Source organism: Hippoglossus hippoglossus, chromosome 1 (assembly GCF_009819705.1).
Source record: "Hippoglossus hippoglossus isolate fHipHip1 chromosome 1, fHipHip1.pri, whole genome shotgun sequence".
Lineage (NCBI taxonomy): Eukaryota > Metazoa > Chordata > Actinopteri > Pleuronectiformes > Pleuronectidae > Hippoglossus > Hippoglossus hippoglossus.
In genome coordinates, this window is record NC_047151.1 from 16,241,418 (window position 1) to 16,265,810 (window position 24,393).

A 24,393-nucleotide genomic window follows, 5' to 3' on the forward strand; every position below is an offset into this window, starting at 1 on the left:
TTAAGTTGCAGCAGCCTTCGTCATCGTGGCACAGTTCTTATTGTTTGTTCCCTTTTGATTTGAGGGTCTGTAATATTGTTTGTGTTTTTTGTTCTCATGTGGTTTTTTGTTCTCATGTGGTTTTCATTTAGGTATAGACAGGAGAAGTTTCTGGTTGCGACTCTGGCATGGCATCCTCAATGTATGTTGCAGTCACTGGGTTGAGCCAAGTAAACTTTTGAGGTTGTGGCCATAACAACGTTCAAACTCAGTTAAAAAACAAATGAGCAAACATCGTCTGCTGATGAAGACCATGTGGTGTGGTCAAAAGCTACAGAACAAGCGGGTTTCATTGGCTGCTGTCTTCAAGGTCAACTGTCATCACGTCAAACCAGAAGAAGCACAACCCTCCCATTTGGCAGAATACATCTCAATGCTCTTATTTTAATGTGCAATGTCAATTTAGAGCTGGCTCAAGCCCAAATACAGTGTATTTTCTAGTATATCACTACAGTGTGGAACCATCCATCTAGTTTATTTTTGAAAGGTGAATTTTCTAAACTGGGTACTACTGCAGGAAAACTCAAACTGTGGAGGGCAATTTGGACTTAGACTTATCAGAAAATGCTTCAGAGGTGTTCACTGCAGCAAAGATTAGTGTGAAGGACTCAAAATGTCAGAAAAATCCTGCAATCTCATTCTTTTTGTCTCATATGCAACACTGACACCATGTGGCCGTGTATTTTGTTTACTGACTGGTTGTTTGGGAAAACATATCATTTTGTAATGAGGATTAAATAAATAAAGGTAAAAAATCTGTTTCTATAAAGACATGTCAGAAAATACAAACAATAATAAAAAGCTACAGACACACTTATTTGCATGCTCTGTTTAAAAGCCAGTTCTTTGGAGCCAGCAGCAACAGAAGCCACCACACCTTCCAGATCAATTTATGACTGACAATGTGGAGTCATATTGCTATAAAAGATTGGTAAGACATTCAGTGTGAGACAGTCTGGAAAATGATCACGTATGAGTCTAAGGCTCTTCATATTTCACAATTTGTGTCATATCAGGTATAAAATGGATAATGGGTGGATAAAACATTTTCTCCGGTCGTAAATTACACGTGTAAATTTGCATGAAGGAGCTGTGGCATTGTGAATGGTTTGAATGTTATATCCCGCAACCATATACAGAGATTAAGAACTGTGTGACTCTCCAGTAGGTTCTCTCTCTGTCTCTCTGTTGTCATTTAGCTTGTCATCTCAGCACCATGATGTTCGGTAACCCACCTAAATCCCTTTACCCAGGGGAGTTACAAAACAGGCAATGGCCTGGGGCCCAGAGCTATGAGCAGGCCCCGAAGAACACCCTTAAATTCTGATGTCAGCTATGGACAGGATAGTGCAATGACAGAAACCCCTAAACATCCAATCCCTTAACATATTATGATGTGGTTTCTGTATATAAATATAATATAATATCTCCAAGTCAATTTCTGATCCACCTTGACCAGATAACGCTACCCAACCCATCACCAATGATTCAACACACGCTACTTATTAATATCAAATGCGCTGTGGCCTCCTTGTCGTCCCGTTACGTTATGTTTGAGTTGTGTTCTTGGAAAAGTATCTGAATTTTTGCAGCTCCTACAGCTGTCGATGTTTCTCAAACAACAATGTGCCTAGCCTGTGGCTATCAAAAGCTGATGCTTTGCGGCACCTTCTACAGGCAGCAAAGCCACTGAGAACGTATCCAACACTCATAATGTCTGCCTTAATGTGATCCTATTTGATGTACTAGCTAGTCTGATGGTAGTGACAGTTATTTGAGCAGAAGGGAATTTGTCAAAGGTGGTGTCATGGGCTTTCATTATAAAATAGATCCCACTCTGCTTCATTTTGGACTATTCAATTATTTTAATTTGAGATTTCTCCCCAAAAAAACATACTTTAGTTCTCACCTCCTGCCTTTATATAAATATATTTTGAACCCATTACGCAATTTTACGCAAACCTCAACTGGGCATACCTGGCCCTTCTCTTTAATCAAACTCGCTCATTTATGAACAACTGACCTCAGTTGTGAGCGTTCAGGAAAGAACGGTTTAGATGTTACCATCCCCACCGGAGCGACTGTTCTGCAGCCTGCCATAAAGTCATAAAAAACACATAAAATAAAAACCATTAAACCGCACAGAGAAATGTATTAGCAACTGTCTTAGAAACATCAGAAGCATCAGGTATCATATCAATCAACTTGTAAGTCAGCTCACATAAGTAGCCACCGTAAAAGACTTTTCAACACTATAAATCACCAGATAAACGGAGCAGGAGTTGTCTGTGCTGCAAAAAAAGGAAGTCAGTATCTTTGAACTCTTAATTAAATTCCAGGAATAGACCCAATGGACGAGTATTTTATTGATTTTATAAAGATAGAGGAAAAGTGTTGTGAGGGAGGTACCTGATGAAGTAAACCTCAGAATGTTAACCTCCTCACACATTGTCTGGTTTATCAAATGGTCTTCAGGGTTGTCAGAGGCCTTCAGGGGCATAAGCACATTCTCCTTTTTCCGAATCAAGGCGAGCTGAAGCGAATTGCCTTTTACATGCAGAGACAAAGTACCGTAGCTTTGTGGCTTCAAAGTGAAAAAGATGTAATCGTGTAAAATGTTGAAAATTTCCCGTCTGGTTCATTTGTGCTCATCCCGCCGGGATGAAATCTGTTTTGATGTCCAGTGAGTTGACATGTATAGCTGGGTGCTGCAACCCTCCGGCAGCAGAGAAACATTCAACATGAGTACAGCTGAGCATAAAGCGTTGCAGATGTGATAAATCCTGTCAGAGTGCAGTGTTCCTCTGTTCAGGAAAGCCTTGCAGCAGAGCTGTAAACACTCGTTCTCGCTGATATGCCAGGCAGCTGATGCGAGATCTGATCCTCCGCGTGTTCCTCCGTAGGCTGTCATTTATGTCTCTTCATCTTTTCACGGACACATCAGCCTGTACTCATCAAAGCCGTGCCAGCTGTGCATTCTAGGTAGAATAGAAGGAAACAACACATACAACACGCTTTCATATGAAAGCAGATTGTTTAGCAGAATGAGAACTGCATGCATCAGCTTTCAACTACACATAACAAGAACTTTATTGAAAAGAACTAAGTTTTGTTGATAATCTCAATTATTATTATCAGTCATTATAATAATCAGAGATTAGAATACTAATCTAATTTTAATCTAGTCTGTAATCCTAGTATCATAATTGTAGCATTACAAATGACTTTTTAGCGTGTTGTTGCACCATTGATTTCATCCATTCATCTGGACCGATGATAATAACTATATCGGTAAATTCTAATTGATTTCTATAGCACAAAAAACCTTAGGCTTATAGAACAATACATACAGGAAATTAAATAACTACATAGAAAAGCAAGTAACAGACATACCGTGCACTAAAACCTGAAATGTCATGATGGTCAGTATATCAGCCGGACTCATAATGGGTTGACGTTTCAAATGTTAGTAAATATGGAATGCAATTTTCACTGAGAAACAGGTCAGTTATTTGGGGGGATACATTGAATACAGCTAAATTAATGTAAATACTCTATATGTTGATATAAACATATGATATATAATATGCATTTTACAAAATGTTTAAAATGAAAAAAACTAACTAAAAAGACTAACTCATTTTGTCATTCTGAAGAAGTTTTGATAGAAAGAAACCATTCAATGAATTTTAAAACAAGCATTAAATTCTCTCCCTGCTCTGAGTCAAATTAGTATTGCTCACCGTAAACCTGATGGAGGTTAATGAGACTGGTCCAGACTGCCATATGTGCCGGCTCTGTTTTTTATGTAATGGTCCTGGGACTTCAGGACAATAAAAGTTGATGATCACAAAATTCACCCTTTCTACATAAAATATAAGACAATTATTTTAACATAAAAACTGTAAAAGCAACAGGGCAGTTAAATATCAATGTGAAATTAAAAGTGTGGAGTTTTACAATGTAAAACTATAAGAACTTTGCTGATGGTCGGTTTTTCATCTCTCTGTCTCCTGCGTCCTCACAGATACCTTTGTAGACCATGGTCCTCAGAAAGTAGCATAGACTCATATGTGTGTGTGATGACTTGAGGGTGGTGTTTTGGGATTTTGTGTTTGGAGTGATTGCAGAGGTGTGTTTCCTCCTCTGATTGGCCGATCGTTGACGGCTCGTAGGCTTCTAAAAGCTCAGAGACAAAAACTCTCTTGTTGGATTTCTAAAGTTGTTGCTCAGCCCCTCAGCTGTTGCGTGCTTAACCTACTAATAATTTAACTTTCAAGCGTGTGTGTGGATAATTGACAACTCCGAGCTGTAGTTGTGACAGCAAAGATATGTGGGTAGCTGTCAGGCAGCTCAGGGCTGTAATTTTAAAACATATAATTATGTTTGTATATTAGTAAATTATTGCACACTCTAACAATATTATACTTGGTAATAGTATTAGTGGCAGTAATTGGGGGAGAAGCCATATTTTTTATTTTCAGTGATTAGGACTTTTGTTGATTTGTGGTATAGCATTGATGCTCACTTCATCCATCAAAATTGCCTCCTTAAAACCCAAATGTTATATCCTTAGAAGCAGGACTGTTCTAAGGGACTTTGGGGGCTCAGGCAAAAGGGACCTGGGGGGCCCTTCCTAGTACCAGACCGAACTGGACCCACAGGCCAATTCTTCTTATTGAACTTAAAATGAATGTACATACATCTATAGGTCAGCCTGAGGAGCAATTTTGACCTTGTAACAAAGCTCGATATGGTCACCAACTGGACAAAAGGTGGCATTACACCCTGATCAAACAGCATATGTTTGAGGTCTCACGTTAAGTTAATTTGTTAGCTTCATATTGATATTAATTGTCCTTCACGGCCTGCTGCTACTTATACATTGTTAGAGCAATTTTTAAATTAAAATAAAAAAGAAAGTAAAAAGAACTTAATATTAAAGTATACTGTTCAATAAAACTATGTACATTCAAGGAAGCAAGTGTAAAGCCAAAGTGGCAAGTGTAAACTGTATACGTATGTTTGTATAAGGGAAAAATCATCCGCCAAGGCTCAACAGTCCCCACATGAAACCAATTTTAAATTCACAACATCTGTATTTTTATTTCTGTATTCATCTGCACCAACCTACAAAAATATTTTTCCTTTTATCTGATTTTTTTTTTTATCAGGACACATGAATAATTCTTTGAGAAATCATTGAAAATGTTAAAAATATACATTTCTGATCCATATCCACACCAAATGTAATGGCTTCCTCCCTGTTCTACTCATACCACACTTACACTCCATTCTAGGAGTTTTTGCATTATCCCGCTAACTAATTAACAAACAAACAAATGCAAATGAAAAGCCTCCTTGCTGGAGTTAAAGATATATTGACTATCCAATAATGAAGCTCTCCTGAATTTGTACTTTATTTTGGGGGCTTTATTGGTCCTCGTTTACAATCTGGTTGTATTCAGAGAGATAAAGCGTATTTTTGTTAATTGCACAGTGACTGGATGCAGCTCAGAAATGTGCAGCAGGGACCAGAGGGACCATCAGTGGTAGAAGAGCAGCACAGCTGGCTCAGTAATGTGCCTGGACGCGGTTGATTCCCTGTTATTCTCAAACAGCGGTCCATACACTTTCAAGGGATGGGGAGTCTCTGTATAGTTATGGCACCTTTTCAGACGCCTGCACACCCAACACACACTCCACACACACACACACCCACTAACACATGGAACAACTGTTTTCAATTCACGTGATTTCCAGACCTGCTGCAGGGAAGAAAGACAGAAAGAAAAACTTTGCATAATTCCACTCTCACAAGCTCAATATTACATCCCTTTGGTTTGCTCCCTGAGCAGATGGCAGCGGCAGCATGCAGGTCTCTGCTGGTCTCTGTGAAGGTGATGTTATCTGGATTCAGTTCATCTGCAGCAAAAGCCAGAAAATGTTCGATTCATATACGCAGTCTGTGGGTTATAAATAAAAATCTGTGAGGCCAGTAGAACTCGAGGAGAAGCGAGGATCACAAATGTCAAAATGTGTGTGTGTGCATCACCATCTGCTACAAATAAAAAATGCGAATAATCTATTTTTGTTATGATCTGTCCTTACACTGTACTTTAAAGAAGAAAACGATATTACCTTATTATTTCCTGTTGTGTTCTAACATTTACTACCTTAATTGTGTGTCTCCTTTTTTTACTTTCTGTCTTTGTCTTATTTACCACCTCTGTGATTGTGAGGCCTCGCTGTAATTTCACCTGTGTCCAATTATCCCTGCTGCATCCTCTGTGTATTTACTCTCCGTGCTCCCAGTCCGCTTTGTTGGTTTGTGTGTTGAGCTCCCCGGTTTGACCCTGTGTCTCTGTTTGTCTCCCTGGTCCTGTTTGCTGCTCCAGCTTTATTCCTGTGCTTTCTCCTTTGTACCGGTGCCTGTTTGGACTTATATTTGCCTGTTCTAGCCCTAACTGTGTTCCTATGATCTCCTCTGAGTGTAAGAGTTTTTTTACTTTTGTATATTTCTCTTTATTTATTTATCTTCCAGCATTGTTTTTTTTTTTGCATTTGGCTCCTGAAAACCTTAAAATTGTAACTTATTTTAAAAATCTGTGTTTGGATTTGATTTCGAACCTTCCCCCTTACAGCTTTCTTTGGGATTCTTCCAGCGGGAAGTCCAATATCACGTGCCCAGTCTGATACAGTAGCATATGCTAGTCTACTGGTTAGATGGATCATCTTGCTCATTTTATTATTTTACCCAAGCTACAGTCATTGGGTCAGAGACTTATTAGGCTGCCTCTGGCTGGAGAAACTAAAATTCAACTCCCCTGGAAAACCTGAATGTTTTTACCCAACCTGGTTTTGTTCTGGGCCTATGAAAATGTCATCTGTCTCATTTTCTCTCCCTCCCTGTCTTCCTCTCTCCCATATTTCTCTCACCCTGTGGCTACAATACATTCATGTAATCATGGACGTGATGTGAAATGTAGTTTTCTATTTTGGTGTTTTATTTTGTGTTACTTTACTTTATATACTTCAGGTTTGTTAACCTCTTGACATTTTGTCTATATATTTTGTTGATTGTTGTTTGTATGTTGGTCGTCCTGTTGAATTACAAAACTGATTTTAAAAGATAAAATAATAATAAAAACAATCCCAAAAATTGCCATTAAGAGAAAGAAATATACTGATAATATTAACAGACAGGAAACATACAATGTGAGCATATTAGACATGTATGCAAGACAATGAAGAGCTTTAAAAACAACTAAAATAATCTCATGAATATAGAAACTAACAATCAACCAAGGACTTTAGGGGAGAAATGTGATCTCTGGTCCTGGTCAACACCTGGGATGTGGAGTTTTGGTTCGAGTGGACAGTCGAGTGTTGCAGTCGTAAAGCCTGCTTGAAATGAAAGCTCCATCCATGTTGAATATGTTAAAGAGTGGCTTCTGTTATAAAATGTATGCAACTGTTGTATGAGAGTCAAATAACTTAATTCATGTATTTAGTTTAATTGAACCGTCACTGATGACTTTTCCTGTCAGAAAACCCTTGAGAGCAAATGACGTCAATCTCCTCCAGATGAAATGTGAAAATGAAGTGAAGGAAAATTAGCTTTTATTGTCGAGGACTAAAATAACAGGAACTCGTGGATGTCGTTATACTATACTATGATGTATAATTAATTTTAAACAGTGTTGTGACACTTTGGAAGTGAAAGCTTGTTCAAGATGATAATGAGCTGTCGATTACACTACATATAATGACAAGCAGTGTGGTGAATACCCTGCAAATGCTATATATATTTATGAACTCCTGTCAGGGAATGCTCACTTTTTTAGACCTACATAAACTCTAGATCAGTAGATTAAATGTCTTTAATCGTATTGGTTGTAAAAGTTAAAGCATTGCTACAATATATCGGATCATTTTCATAATGACATCATGGTGATGTCATTGTCATCTTTAATAATTTTTCAAATTATATAAGCCTTTGGTCATACATGTAAGCTTAAGCTTTAAACTGCCACAAGACATTAATGTGTCTATTAGAAATCTTTTGTCACAAGTGCTATTAAATTGTTAAAGTTATTTCTTCATGGGTCTGTTGAACTGTATTTAACTGTCTATAATTGAACTCTAAGCTCTAAGATTTAATGTTTTTTACTTCTGTTTTTATATCTGATCTTTGTTGTTGTTTTCTGTGGCGCCAAAGACAATTATTCACACCGTGGACTGTAAAGTTTAACCTGACCTGACCTGACCTGACCTGACCTGACCTGACCTGACCTAATCTCGGTCTTGTCTATAGTTTTATGAAAAAAATATTTTTGAACTATGCATGATGTCATTTATCTTATAATATTCCCACAGAGTTTGGTGAAAATGTCTCTCACACACACAGAGAGAGGGAGAAACTGTTGAGAACAACACCCTGTGTGTGCAGCATACAGTGTCTCATGTGTGTAATGTTTGTCCCTATAGGAATCAGATCAGGTTGTCAACATGGTACGTTCCATCTTCATTGAAGCCTGATCTCCAGAAGCAAAGTCAGGGGAAATGTAACAATTATCAGGACCAACATGTTTCCAAGGGCCTCCTGTCTCATGCAGCCACACACACACACACACACACACACACACACACACACACACACAAACACACACTCCTGTTCTCACTTCCGCAACACACCTGCAGCCACCACTTATTTATTCCAGCCATTGTCCCCCAGTCTTTGTCAGATTATCTGTTTTTGTATCTTGTGTGAAGTGTCCTGCTGTCTTTTTGTTTCCCAGCCAGTTTGATTTGATCAGTTTATTTTCCATCACCTGTAAACCTTTTGTCATCAAAAGTTAGATTTGCATCGATCTGTGTGTGTGCTTAGCTTGATTGTTGAACTATCATCAGAAGGTCTTAATGGGACCACTTTGAATCAGGGGGACATGAGTCTTCATCCTTTATGGAGCAGGAAAGTCCTCATCGCAGTCTGACAGGTAGTTTGTCAAGACTGAACAAATTCAACACCAGTCTGAAAAGCAGTGTTTTGCTGCCCCCTTTGGTTGAAGCTCTGAGGCCTGTTTCTCCACTAACCCTACACAGCATCACTGACAGGTGGGGTTGCACAGTGTACTAAACAGTGATGTTACAGGGTCGTGTAGGTTAGTAGTTGAACCACTAGGGGTCAGTAAAAACAGATTTCCAGGGGGCTGTCGGGCTCCAGATCCGGCCAATCCTGCCATTCCGTTACATGACCAACACAAGCACCTGCCCACATGTTCTATTTCCCTTAAAGTATTTATACCAGCTCATTTCCTCAGGTCTTTCCCTGTGTTAAAACCCAGTTAGCTTTATTTTACTTTAGCTGATCTGTCTTTATCCCTTTGCTTCAGTTTCTCTGCTGGATGTTACCAGGCCTTCACTTTCTTTAACATTGTGAGATAGGACGTTTTCCAATATTTTTGTTGATTTCTCAGCATAATTCATGGATCTTGATGAAAGTGATCAGATATGTTTTGGGGACTGATATTTATAGATGTGCAGATCCAAACCAAAGTTCAGATCTACTGGGCCTTGGTGGAGGAAATCCCCTCTACTAAGGGCCATTCTAGTTTTTCATGTGTCCATTATATCCTAGTTTTGGGGCCAGTAGCTCTGTCAGACATTCATACTTGCAAAGCAAAGTAGGAAAATTTCAATATTTCATGAAAATAAGCCCCAAAAATAGTCAAATTGGAGTTTGAGTAACAAGTGAAATTTCATAAAATACTGAGAAATATAATCTTGTTACAGAACCTATTGCTTACAGTTTAATGTGGTACGTCTGAAAAGGATGTGAATAAAGAACGTGTCACTAAATTCAATATTTGTAATCTGGTAGAAGATTTCAACCTGGTTCTCCAGCAGAATTTCAGCCTTTCATTTTTCTAATGGAGGAAAGAATTGAGGGTTTGTGCCTCTGTTGTCCTTATTCTTTTACTTCCAAAAAACGATAACACTGATTTGTTGAACCCACATTGTCGTATTTGATCAATTAAACTTGACAAAATTAATCGTTACAAATTGATTGTACCAGATTCAGCAGACACAGACGTGGCATTAGAAATCATGGCCTCTAGAGTAGGTGCCGCACCTAATATTAACATATTTAGTATTAAACATATAGGCATGTTGTTTTTTAACAACAGTCAAGTCTTTATTGATCATTAGTGGTTCCATTGGAGACACCAGACGACAGCAACAAAAACAGAGCAGCATAGAAACACTAAAAACATCCAGAATCAATACAATAAATCACTCAAATAAAAACAGCTTAGGAAGATTGTCGGTGTGGTTTTGTGGTGATGCAGGAGGTGGAGCCCTTTTTACAGCAGAGTTCAACATGTCATTACAACAAATCCATCTGTGGCAGGAGTGATTTGCAGGAAACTAGCACACACACGTCATCACGTTTTTACTGTGAAACCCTAAATATGTAGGTGAAGCCATCAGAAAAGTTCATTCAGCAGCACACGACTGTTTTTGTGTTTGTTTCAACGGCTCATCTAGTTATAACACTCAATAGCGACATATTGCATATTTTATCTGATGTGAAGTGGAAGTTGCATTGCTTTTATTGAAGTTCACAGTTATGTTTTGGACCTGGTAAAAGCTGGATCTATACCCACAATTAAGTTAATGTACTTATGTTCGATAAGCATACGTTCAACAATATGAGAATACTGTACGTTTGTGCTGTTAGTTACAAATGTGCCTTGAGTACAATTCTAAGTACAAGTAGTGCAAACTCTAAAGACGCGTCCATGCAATACGTACTGAAGCCTATAACTGATCCACTTGAGTCACATTGAAACAGATATTGCCACGATGTGAAAAAGAAAATCGGATGCAGGAGAAAACTGTTGTTTCTTCAGCCGTCCACCAGAGTGGGTGGAGAGGAGGAGCACCATGTCTGAGCAGACTCACACAGCAAGACATGGGAAGTGAGGAGGGGTACGGAGGAAGTCATGCTCACGGGGGAGAGGAGACAAGAACGTTATTCTGTAATACTGGGGTCACGTTTAGGTGCTTGGAGGGTGTTTTAACACCAGGTGTGTCTGAGAGTGTGTGAGTGTGTGTGTGTGTGTGTGCCCTGATTGTGAGTTACTCATGTTTCTGATTGAATTGGCTGATTAAAAATCACACTCTTATTTGATTTGTAGTGCAAATGCATTTCTTCTCAGCGACTGAAGGCAAATTGATTAAATCATAATAGTCTAGACGGAGTGTGTCACCATTGTAGTAAAAACAAAAATACAATGGTGTTCATTCATGCTTGTGTGCTCACACTCTCGGCCATACACACACACACACACACACACACACACACTCGAACACACTCAAGAGGTGAAACCTCCACAACACACTTTGTGTCACACGTTCAACCAAGGTTGGTGATGTTGGAGCGACCACCGGGGGGCACCACAATACGGTGGCCGGAGCGACGTGGGATGTTGTCATCAAGCTGTGCCCCTGAGAGATCAAGACAAAATTCAACTATGAGATTTATTTACTTCAGAATAAACTAATAAACAGTATTTCTTTTGTATTTTTACCTTCCATCTAACATGAGAAATCAGTGGATTTTAAAACTTGTACAAAACATACAATGTCTGTTACCTGATAGGCTGAAGTTGGACTGGTGTAGATTGCGTATTGGTGGTGGATGGGTCGAGGTGGGTGATGTTTTTGCTGACGGAGAAGGAGTGATATATTTGGGTGTAGGAACGACATCATACACAGGACCATCGTACATCCCACGAGTCACACCCTGCTTCACCTTCACCTAGATAAAAAACACATCTATTAATCATCTCTTCATAAACAAAATAGCTTTAAATCAACATTTGTATTACTGTGAAATATAAGTGGTAAAATCAGTATGGCTGCATAAGACAGTGTAACCAGTAAATGTTGCTTGTGCTGTTGTTATGTAAGTTATATTGTTTTCATACCTTTTATAATTAGGACTGACCTACATTTACAGTATCTTATACCAGTGGTTCCCAAATTAGGGATGGGGACCCCTTGGGGGGATTGCGAGTCACAGAGTGGGGGTTGTGAAAGGATTAAATTAAATACCATTAAAACCCAATTTAAAATAGCATATTTTAGCCATACTTGTTACAAAAGATTAAATATACGTTCAAATTTGCATTTTTTTGGTCATTATTGTTGTGTTACATCCTCATTTACTCTGACCTAGAACCATCTATAATGAAGTGTTAACTTTATATAAATACCAATATTATTTATATAGACCCTGTAGTTGCAGATATATACACTATTCATTTGGGGGCATGTCATTTTCGAAAAGGGATCTGCTGAGAGGGCAGGTATTAAGAGGTTTAGATAAAACCAATAAAAAGGATTCCAACAATCTTTTCTTTGACCCATGAGGTGATATTGACAGATTAGTCGTCGCATCAGCTGCAGCAGGTTAATTTATAGCATTGGATAAGTTACAACATGTGGAGAACACAGGGAGAACGAGCTCAAATCAATGTACTCTGGGATAATACAGGTCATAAGTCTGGCATCGTTATTTTGGGGGTGAAAAGGTTGGGAACAAAGGTTAGTAAGCCAAACGAAACCAAATCAAATTGATGTTTGGAATGTATTAGTTCAATGCATCAGCACTGGGTGTGGATGTGTTATCTAATCTAATCTTGAAAGTGGAACTATTTTTACATCACCTATTTTTCATTCTGCTTCTTTTTTTTTTTTAAACGTCAGTGTTCTTTACCTGGTCCCTGAACTTGACGCGCTGGTAAGCGTGGTCCGAGAAGGGCTTGCAGGGAATAAAACGGCCCGTGCCCTGCTGAGCCTGCAGCTTCCCATCCTCATAAACCACCCGACCATGACTCAGCACCAGCGCTGGACCTCCACGACACTCCAGACCCTCAAAGATATTGTATTCTGAAGCCTGTGAGCGAGCAGGGACAAAAATATACGAAACAGAGAAAGTGAAAAAAAAGGGAATTAAGGGAGACAAAGATTTTTGTTTTCTCAAATCCTCCCCTACAATTTAGAACAGCGATACCTTTCACTGTGCTATTTCAGCAGGCTTTGTATTGTAGCTATGTCGCTTAACAGATGCAGCAAAATGCCACAAAAGATTGGGGGGGTGAATAAGTGAGAGGCTTCGGGGCGACAGTGTGAATACAGGGGGATGGTGGAGAGATGTACCACAGAATGGGTGAGGGGTGAAGGGGGATTATAACCTAAAGCTGGCAGCAGTCTGGATTAGAGTGTTCGACAGTGGCAGAGCAGACTGAATACATTAACCACCGTGTCACATCTCCACTGTGTTGTGTCACATTGCTCGAGGCAAATATTCCCCTCTGAGGCCGCGCAGTCTCCTGCACTTAAATACATCGTTTGGTGTGGAAGTTTAAAGGGTCAGTTTTTCTTTTTCACTCCATCAGTTTGCACAAAAAGAGAAGTTTGTCATTGTCCTCTGGTGGCATCTCACTGTGCAGAGAGTTTTGCTTTTATGCGTCCAGGTTTTTAAGAAAACCATCAGTATCTGCTGCCACCCCAATGCAACGGGGGTGAGTGGAGTTTAAATCGTGGAGCTTGAAGGATTAAAACCGTGCAGCCCTCGGTGAGAGCACTTTTCATTGCAACTCATTTCTTGTGAAGGATGATTATTTTTCAGTGTCGTTTGTACATCATTGATTTAGGATGAAATTTTGGTTTCCAAATTTCTCAAACACGAGTAACCCGAGGAAAAAATAACTATTTGCATGTTTAAATACCACTCGAGGAAAAAGATGAAGCAGATTTTCAGGATTTGTCCAAGTGTACATAGGCAACTGGGGTTGCTTGGGTTTCTTGTAACGACCTTCATGTTTACATAACGGCTATCAGGATAGGTGCAGACCCGCAAAGATTAAATACCTGAAATCTACCACTGACCAGTGAAGAAGCCTTTTGGATGAGAGTTGAAACGTCTTCAAACCTTGTGTTTGCAGTGGCAGATCTAGGACTTTTCTAAATTGGGGCCCATAAAGGGAATTTATACAGAGGGGCCAACATCCATGCACAATTCCTGAATGAGGAAGTTGAAAATTTAAGACATTCCTTGTTTTGTGTTAGCGGTATAGATTTGAGCAAAGCCACACATCAATATATTTTGAGAATTTTTCTTGTTCAAGCACATTTGAGTACTTCCAAAAGCTTAGGGGATCAAATTTCTTCACAAATTGTCACATTTATCGTTAGTATTATCAGTGACGACTGACAGGACAGGGGCACTTCAAGGGCTGATCAGATTTTAGCTGTGGCCAGTGCTCCTGAACACACCATGACCTGGGGGTGAAGAGAATCTTCACAGATATGAGAAAGTCCAGTCCTGTTTTCTTTTTGTCCTCACCGACTGCTGGACTCTGGCTGAGATGATTTTGGTGCAGTTAGGGTCCCAGATGACGATGTCGGCGTCGGAGCCCACCGCTATCCGGCCCTTACGTGGGTACAGGTTGAAGATTTTAGCCGCGTTGGTGGATGTGACGGCCACAAACTGGTTCTCGTCCATCTTCCCCATGGCCTGAGAGACAAATAAAATAAAGTCACACTCAAAGCTACACACTAGATACACACAAACACACACACACACACACACGGTCATTCACTCACCACGCCCTTGTCCCAGACGACAACCATTCTCTCCTCCACGCCATTGGTTCCCTCGGGGATGAGGGTGAAGTCATCTTTACCAATGGCTTTCTGAGACGTGCTGTAGGCGCAGTGAGCACTGCCCACCACCTGGAGGTCCCCACTGTATTAATGCAAAAAAAAGGACAGAAAAGGATCAGCGTACTCTTAACATAGCAGTTATTAAGCTGTCAAACGTTATATTCTACCAGCAGATGTTTGAAAAATCTTGATGTGTTGAAAACAGGCAGCTCAATCTTTGTAATCACATGCCCTGTTAAAGGACTTTTGGCAACAAAAAATAAACAAATTTCATATTCAAATTATAATGGTACTCAGTAGAGATCATACCTCCACCAATCTCAGTCAAACACAGATATCAGCCCCTTAAAATGCCTGATATTTTTTAAGGATAGATGATAGATGATAGATGATAGATGATAGATGGATAGATGATAGATGATAGATGATAGATGATAGATGGATAGATGTGCTTCATTGATCCCACACTGGGAAATTCCTGAAAGGGTGAAAACACAACCTCCTTGTTGTCATTTCTCCTGTTAGCCACCAGCTGTCCTCAGTGAGCACACGAGTTAAAGTACAAAGTCATGTTGTGGCCTGGGGCAAGAAAAAAAAAAACAGCCAGTGGAACCAGGCAGACTGGTGCATCGCAGCTGGAGCACTGGTCCCTCAAGTATTAACTAGAGCAGATAAAGACTGTTTTATCAAAAACATTATCAACACATGCTTCACCTCCTGGTACGCAAGAGGCTGAATGTGACTGATAAAGACCAAACACTATCATCACGTCTCAACCAAGCCCTTTTAATTATTTGTTAATTACTGTCATGAGCTGTCTGTTCATTGCCACGATGCAGAGAGACTGCCTATTATGGAAATAACGTTTTTTTCTGACATGAGGGAGAAAGAGTGAGGGACATGAAAGAGACTATTGTTCGCATCACTGAAAAAGAAAAAAAACATCCTGTCTCTTAAGCAGACGGTGGCCAGCAGCATCACACCAGTGGCGTGACAGCACAGACCCGCCTTGAGAAGCTGGAGTTGCAGACAAAGGGCGGAAGAGCAGCGAGGAGTGAGTGAGTGAGGAGGAGGAGGAGGAGACGGAGGAGGAGGAGGAGGAGGAGGAGGAGGAGGAGGAGGAGCAGCGAGGAGTGAGTGAGTGAGTGAGGAGGAGGAGGAGGAGGAGGAGGAGGAGGAGGTACTTGGTAGCCAAGGCAACAGATGATGAAGGATTCTAGCTCCTGTGCTATTTATGGAATCTGGGACAGTTAAATGTGTACGGCAGGATTTTCTGTGCATTTTGTATGTGTGTGAATGTGTGTCAGAGGTGGGTTTGGTCTGGGGTATTTAATCCTCACAAACCACAACCTAACTCGCCATTATCACGTATTTTACATGAGACGCTTTATTAAACCGTCCTTCATCCATTATTAAGTCTCTGTCATCTCCCTCCTCCTTTCTGCCCATCTCCTCCTCATGCATATCGCTACACCTTCCCTCCATCTGTTTTCTCTCTCTCACTGAAGCTGCTGTGACATTGTGCATGGCACCAGCAGCCTGTTTGTGGCTTGAATAGCAAGCGAACGTCTCGGGGCGAACCGAGGGAGTTAGATCCTTGCCGGTGTCTCCTTTGGTGTCATCCAGCTGATTTGCATTTCACTTTGTGCAGAGGTTGTAGCTAAATTAAGCCCTTTGCCTTCACTCAGTAGTAAAGTTTATAGTCTAGTGTTTTAGGAAAAACACTGTAGGCTGAGAACTAAGTACACACACGTACTTTGCATCCTGTGCATTGACTTGCTGAGAAGGTTTGGGAACGTACCAAGCCAGCATTGTTTGGAGATGGTCTGGAGTTGTGGGATCAGGACTCAGAGGAGGAGACGTCACATAAGCTGCTGCTTTGGCCCAATTCTTGCTCCAGTAGTGAGAACCCTCAGTGGCCAGGCTGGCTGTGATCGGCTCGCCAAAAACTACAGAACCTGCAGAGGAAAATATGCCGATTATATTCAGACTGTGAACATAAGGATCATATTCAGGTTCATAATTTAAACTTGGGTTTACAGGCTCTGATGCTCAGAAAACATCACTTTCCTCCCACTGTCCATTGCTGCTGCTCCTCTTTTCAGCCTCTGTATGAAACGCTTGGTTTTAGCTCCTGTCTTTTTTACGGCCCCCCTCCTGATAAAGCCCAGTCCGCTCTGATTGGCCAGGTAGCCCACTCTGTTGTGAATGGTCAACTGCTTCCAGCACATGTAGGAAATGTCGGCCTCCGCTTATGCTTTATTTGGCTTTGTTAATGTCACATCACGATTACCCATAGACTACTAACGATGCGTTTCAGAAGTTTAAGGAGCAGTGTTTTCTTTACAACAAACCTTTTTCTAACAAAAATCTATGCGACACACGAGAGTAAAAGGGAACAACTCAACAGGCATCATATGTCTCCTATAATCCTCCAACACCTGATGTAACATGTGTGTGTTTGTCCCTTTAAGACCATGAGTGATGTTTCTCTGCTGAGCTGCTACATGTTTGAGGAAGAGGAGGAGGAAGATGATGATTCTGGCCAGTAAGAGGCCACAGAGGTAAAGACTGACACATGTTAATTCTCAGCCTCTGAAGAAGAAACGGGAAATAAAAAACACTTGAGAGTTTTTATTTTAAACTTTATTTTACAACGTTAAAAAAAATTCGAAATGAAAATGTTTTGTAGGAATAAAGGTTCAACTGAAAACCCCTCAGGTTTGAGGAGGTTGTTTTGAGACTTGAGGTTTTAGATGACGCCTCAGGTCTTAAAGGGTTAAAATATATTCACTGATTAAAACTTAAATCAAAATCAAATGAATAAAATTAAGAAAACAAAGCGGCTGACCTTTCCTCCGGGCCTGGGCGATGGTGTCAGCTGCACTCTTGCTCATCACCTTAGTGATGTAGACAGGACAGTTCACGCGGTTACCAAGAGTGATGGCACGGAACACTGCCTCGGCCTCCAGCTGCACGGGGGGGGGGGAGTAAGGAAGTGTTAAAACCTGTACAGTGATGGATGGCTGGTCAGACAGTGTGGTGCATGAGACTCACCTCTTCAGGACGACTCAGAGGATGGCCTTCAGGTCCAGTGATTCCCATCCCGAGGATTTTTCTCTGTTCCTAAAGAACACACAAAAAAACCCAGTTTCAAAATGATCTGCAGACACAACACAATACCTGTCAAGTCACGTTTTACCCACAATGCTTGCCTTTTTGTTCCGTTTGCTGTTATCTCATGACTGTAAAATTTGAATCTCATGCGCTGTCATACCATCAAAGAAAATAAAGTGTGTGTTGTAATCGTACAAAGGCAGCGCTCAGTGGGACGCTGGCTTCTGTTCCTGTTCTTCTGACAGCGCTGTCTGCAGCACAGTGAAATCAAAATGAAAGCCGGACCCCCACCCTCTCTTCCCTGATTTTAACTATATATACAGCATTTCATTATTATTCATCAGCGCCCCTTTATCATTCATTACTCTCACATACATTATGGTTCTCAACATAAATCCCCCCCCGTTAATCAGGACCATGATCATACCATTAATCATGGCTTTTATCGTCATTATCAGCACCTTCACTCTCACCATCGTAATCGCCATTACATCATCATCATTAGTACAATAACAGTCAAAAGATAAAACTGTCACTCAGAGCTGCAGCAGCAAAAATAAATCCTGTCCCTCCCCGAGACCTGCATGTTACGCAACGAGATTATTTTTCAGTGACAGTGAAGGAGAATACACGAAGAGGATTGGCGGTGATACAGTTCAACCAATGTACCGTATGTTGTTAATTATGTCACCACAGTAAACTACTGAAGGTTGTGATGGTGCTGCGACTCATGTAGACACTATGAGCTCTACATAACTTAATTTCCTGTTTTATTTTGTTAAGTCTTCTCCTCGTGCAATTCTACTTCCTGCCAGTTTTTCCATTCACCTGTTAACAAGTTTCTCTTAACTTCTTTGCAATTTTTTGATAATGTTTTTTTACCTGCTGATCCTCTGCCTTGTTGGGCCCTCACTTTTTGTTCATTGCGTTATGTTAAAGTAAACGTTGGAACAGTGGAACTTCCTTTTATTGTTTTGCGTGACCCCAATCAGGCTTTGTGTGTTGGCCTTCACAGTCACCATTTGCCACTAAGGGACAAAAGGCAGAGGAGGTTATGGAGCTGTGTCAGCTGTTAACGGCTTTTGTCGACGATGTATGCTTTTCATTCTGTATTATTCTTTATCCCGACAGGATGCCTATCAACATCTGGCAAAGGGACTGCTGATGAAAAGTAGCCTGTCAGTGAACTTTGGTGCATTTACATTTGTATTTAATTTGTGGGTGGCTGTGGCTCAGGTAGAGCGGGTCGACCACTATCCAGAAGGTCTCAGTCTCTCCCATTCAACGTGCCTAAGCATCCTCGGGCAAGATTCTGACCCCAAAATTGCTCCTGGCGGCTGTGCTGGCAATGTATGAGTGATGTATAATAAAGTGCTGAGTGGTCGTTTAGACTAGAAAGTACTATATAAATACAGACCATTTATGAATGTTGATCAATGTACATTTTCCTTTTTCAAATAAATAAATACATAAACATAAATAAACCCACCTGAGCAATCAGGTCTCCATTTTCAGCATGAACTAACACCACAGCCCCGAGCTGCTTCAGGAAGGAGAACGCCTCGTAGAGCTGAGAGAGTCCAGAGAGCCCAGAAGAGGAAAGTCACAGATTAACATGAGGAAATAAGTGCAGTATGTGATAAGTGTAACTAATGATATACTGAAACATACCTGGGAATCTGACATCTGGTACAGATCCTTATAAGCCATGTACACCTGGAACGAGTTGACACCTGAGAGGAGTGGGAGCAAGAAATGTATTCATGACAGGAAGGTGACAGAGGGAAAATCAGAGGCAAGAAAAAATGTCTGCGAGTGCAGCCAAAAACATTTATCACAAAATATAATTAATAAAATCCAAACCACGATGTACAAGCTCGTCTGGCATGCAGTCCATGTTTGTAGCATCTGAGCCAAGAATTACAACTGAATTTGAAATCTGAGGGAAATTGCTCACACAAGCAGCAGCCTTGGCTCCGTTACTACAATATTTTGTTGCTGCCCCCAAAGGAAAAGTGATATTTTACTTAAAACAGATTACAAGCAAAATCTTGACACTGCCACCCTGACAGAACTGCAATCAGAACAATGGCTGTCGGCCGAGCCTTCGCTGTAAGAGGATTCAGCGCTGGGCCAAATTGTTTCTAAATCTGTCCCTATTGTTGTTGTGAAATGGGTCCAAGAACGAGCACGAACTTAGAAGTGAAGCGGGAATTCCAGTGCTGACCACAGCTCTGAAATATCATAGAATAACTACAGACTGCATGACGTACCTTTCTCTTGCACCAGCAGCTCCAACTCATCTGTAACAGTCTCGTTCCACTGGGGGATGTCTACGTGCAGGGAGTAGTCACAGCATGCCTTCTTATCCGCAGCCTCCTGCCAGTGCTCAAACGCCTCCAGCAGGCTGTCCCCGGGCTGGGGGGTCACATGGTCAACTGAGAGGTGAGGAGGGGGTCAAAGGTTAAGAAGGAAAGAGTGCAAAACACCTTCCATCCATCATCTATACCACTTATCCTTAAAGGGTCATGGGTGGGTGCTGGAGCCAAACCCAGTTGGCATAGGGGCAAGAGGCGGGTTCATCCTGGACAGGTGGACAGCGAATCACAAGGCCCATAGAGACAAACAACCATCCACACTCACGTTCACACCAGTGGTCAATTTAGAGTCTCCAATTGACCTAACTCCAGTCTGAATGTCTTTTGGATTTATGGGAGGAAACCAGAGAAAACCCATGAAAACACAAAGAGAACATGCAATCTACACACAGAAAGGCCAAACTGGCTATCAACCATGGTTCCTGATGTTCAGTATTTAATTTGGTCACAGACTGAATTCCAGACTCACTGATCATGGTAGTGCCTCCAGCAAGTGCAGCCTTGGTGCCTTGGAGGAAACCATCAACAGGCTGGGTGCCCAGAAAGGGCTTCATCAGACAGGTGTTGACATCTATGCCCCCTGGTATCACCATGCGGCCGTTCGCCTCGATCACCTCGACTCCCCCCGGGACAACCAGATTCTCCCCCACCTGCCTGCCGAGGGTCAGGAGGGTGAGATGGAGGCAAAAAGTATGAAGGGGTGAAGAGATGATAGGAGAAGTGTGTATGTGTATGTGGATGTGGATGACATGGAGGTTGTGGAGGATTGAACAGTGGAAAAGAAAGAGAATAAAGAAGGGAAATCATTATCAATAGAAAAGTAATCACTCTAAAAACTTGTATTTTATGCCTATGGTGTTTAGTTCCTGATATACGCACTTGATGACCCCATCCTCAATGTAGACGTCTGCATAGAAAGACTGGTCATCGTTGACAACCCGCCCTCCTTTGATCAGCAGCTTCTCACTCTGCAGGGGAGGGATACAGAGAAAGAGATGGAGAGAGGGAGGGATGGAGGGAGGGAGAGGTGCAGGAGGGGTTGAATCCAATGACATCTTGATGTATTGCACAATCACATATGTAATGCATGGCTTTATAGCGATATTATGACTCAGTGCAGTGGAAAAAGAGAAGTGGAAAGAAACGCATGGCCCCACTGGTGCTGTTCATGGGTGGGGTCTAATACAAATATTAACTATTTAGCATTTATCACAGATTTAAAAACAATCAAACACTGAGTATTGAAAGGCCTGGTGTTAAAACAAGCACGATTTCATCAGACTATCATGTGTCCACACTTTCTACCAACATGACTGGCAACAGCATTAGGGAGGATGTTAGGTCTCCATGGTAACCAGTGATCATCCATGGTTCGAGATGACGGCAGTAAGGACCCTGACAAGAGGAAATATGTGACTGCAGTGACATGAAATGCAATGTAATGCAATAGTATTCCTTTGTATTCACTTTGCATATAATATTAGGCTCATCTGGTATGATAATAGAGGTTGTCTGACAAGAGGAAGCATCTTTGTTCAGATCCAGCCTCACACCTCTGAGTTGGTCTACACGAGCCGTTGTTCCCGTGCGACTCCAGACTCAAATCGACCGAGTTAATCCCTCTGACAAACTGTCAGATTACACAACACTGTCCCAACCTGAGCAGGGGTACGAGCTCGATTTGACGCAGGGACACTGACAATTGTCACTTCAGTGTCGTGGCTTTGCTGTTTGACACAGGAGATCCGGCACCGTGGAGGGGCCTTCTGCTCTTTGCTGCCTCGCTAAGAATTTAATCCCCCCCTCTCTCTGCCAGTGCCGGCAGCAGGGATTTGCATACACAAGCGGAGAGAGAGAGAGCTTCACCGGCCAGGCCGCCGGGTCTCTTACCGTCAGGTGGGGGATGCTGTTCTTCCCGTGGTAGCAGTTCCCAGACATTGCTTTCTCCGTAGCTCTGCCCCCGGGCACTCAACTCAGTACTGTGCTGCCCTGCGCTACAGCTCCGCTCCCCTTTTATCTTCCCCTGGGGTTTGTTGGTTTTTGTTTGCGTGTGTGTTTGTGTGTGTGGGAGGGAGAGAGAGAGGGAGGGAGGGAGGGGGGAGCGACGAATCCTCCGCCGTACGGCTGCGTAAAGGATGCGTGGAGCGCGCACAGCGTGAAGCGTGCTGCGTTCATGGCACCGACAAAGACGGTGTAGACGCGAGCTCCCTCACACCCCCTTCTTGCTCAGACACACACACACACACATTTTCGTACTTCTATCTTAGTGAGGACACTCAATGGCATAAAGCATTCCCTAGTTCACAACTAAATCCAACACTAACCTAATTCTAACTATAACCCTGATGCAAGTCTTAACACAAAAACAGCCATATGAAAGGAACTCAGAAAGTGAGGACCGACCAAAATCTTATATGACTTTCCAAAACATTCCTCACTCCATAAGGTCTAGGCTCAACATTGTTCTCACAAAGACGTCTAGACAAGTACACACACAGTCACGTCTCTATGACTTCAAAGGACATTATATTGCCTTACAAGGATTTTGAGGAGACTTACTCTAATCTTACAATTTGCCAAACCTAAACCAAACTTAAACCTAAACCCAATCTAACCTTTAACATAACATAAACATAACGTTAAGATAACCTTAAATAACCTTAAAATTGAATGATTTCCAATTTATGATTTAGGTCCCCTGAACATAAGTAATACCACACACACACACGCACACACACACACACACACACACACACACACACACACGCGCGCGCGCGCGCGCGCGCACACACACACACACACACACACACACACGTGAGGACACAACAACAATACAGCTCGGCTCAGTCGGTCGCTGTCCACTTCAGCACCACACTCGTCACTGAGCCTCTCCACTGAAGGTAATTCTTTAGGGATAAATCCTGATGGCTTATAGACAGCAGTTCTAGTTTTCCAAAATGAGGCCCACAGCATCTTTTGTTTAATTATTTAAAGATATTTACATGCTACTTTCATCCAACATAAATAATACTCTCTGTTCTTTCTCTAAGTGGAGCAATAGTTCTCCTCCAGGCCTACATCGGTTTGTTCCTAAAATAAACTATTTATTGGGAAGCCTTTACATAAATGAAATCGAACATTTCAACCAAAAACCCCAGACAGACACAGAGAGAAAATGCCAAGAAGTAAAACCATCATCCATACCTTTCCATCAGGGGTTTCCTTCCCCGATGAATATCTGACCTCGACGCCGGCGTGTGAGTCGTCGTGCTCCCCGGGCGAGTTGCCAATGGACCCCTCCTGGGCCTGGTTGCTGCCGGGCGTCTTCCCGGTGGCTCCATCACCGGTGTCCAAGAGCCTCTCCCGGCTGCCGCTCCTCGGGGTGCGGCTGCCTCTCCTCCCCACCGCGTAGTTGTCGAAGTCGATGGTCTTGCTCTCGAACGCCCCCTCCACGGAGCTGAACATTCCGTAGGATTTCCGATGGTTCGGCCTGGTAGTGATCGGCCCGGCCAGGTAGACCGGCAGCTCATCCTCCCGGTTCCACTGTCTCCTGCAGTCAGACATATTGTGTCTTCACCCCCGCCCCCCAAATCTGTAACGATGGAGACAGCAGCCTGGCTGGTTTTATGTCTGTAACCGGGTCAGGGTCCCTCCTCCCGGGCGCTCATTCGATGCTGTCATCTGTGAAAAGCATGCAGTTCTCTCCATGCTACCTAAGAACCCCGCCTCTTAATACACGCACACACACACACACATCTACACACCCGCACACACACACGAAAACCAGTGAAATGATGCAGGGCTCCAGTTTTGAGTGCTGGTATGTGGAAAGCTTTACCTCTGCAAGAGCACATTTATTGACCATATAGTCCACACACACAAATCAAATAAATGCATGGCTTTCTACCCCCCACCTCTTTGTCTTTGTCTCTCTAACACCCCTCTCTCCTTTTAAATGTGGGGGCTGTGCATGAGCAGATCAGCGGATTAGCAGCCTGTGTCATCTTTTAACCCACATCTGCACAGACAGACAGATTGGAAAAAGGACTGGGTGCCATCAGAGTTAACGGCTGTTGTCACCCAAGGTTGTCACCCAAGGAGCCAGTCTATAGGCCCTTAT

At 42.0% G+C, this 24,393-nt stretch overlaps 1 protein-coding gene across 2 annotated transcripts; it reads right to left on the reverse strand.

The window, feature by feature from the left end:
- Positions 1 to 10,215: 10,215 nt before the first annotated feature.
- Positions 10,216 to 23,981, reverse strand: crmp1 (collapsin response mediator protein 1). Of its 2 annotated transcripts, none has more exons than XM_034584943.1 (14): positions 23,478 to 23,981; positions 21,153 to 21,241; positions 20,743 to 20,927; positions 20,169 to 20,333; positions 19,567 to 19,628; positions 19,385 to 19,465; positions 17,836 to 17,904; positions 17,630 to 17,750; positions 16,580 to 16,736; positions 14,719 to 14,860; positions 14,459 to 14,629; positions 12,827 to 13,006; positions 11,701 to 11,866; positions 10,216 to 11,553 (listed from the first exon to the last, which is right to left on the reverse strand). In XM_034584943.1, exons 1-14 carry the CDS (start codon positions 23,835 to 23,837, stop codon positions 11,462 to 11,464), a joined length of 2,040 nt encoding a protein of 679 aa, XP_034440834.1. In that variant the 5' UTR covers positions 23,838 to 23,981; the 3' UTR covers positions 10,216 to 11,461. The 2 variants fall into 2 exon arrangements, with proteins under 2 accessions (XP_034440834.1, XP_034440840.1); XM_034584949.1 differs by lacking the exon at positions 23,478 to 23,981 and adding an exon at positions 22,164 to 22,373.
- Positions 23,982 to 24,393: the final 412 nt, after the last annotated feature.

Coding starts and splice junctions, on each gene's coding strand:
- crmp1 (XM_034584943.1), bottom strand. CDS start 23,837: ATGTCTGACTGCAGGAGACAGTGGAACCGGGAGGATGAGCTGCCGGTC. Junction 20,334..20,742: donor TGGAGGCACTACCATGATCA/GTGAGTCTGGAA, acceptor CTCACCTCTCAG/TTGACCATGTGACCCCCCAG. Junction 19,466..19,566: donor ACCAGATGTCAGATTCCCAG/GTATGTTTCAGT, acceptor GGACTCTCTCAG/CTCTACGAGGCGTTCTCCTT.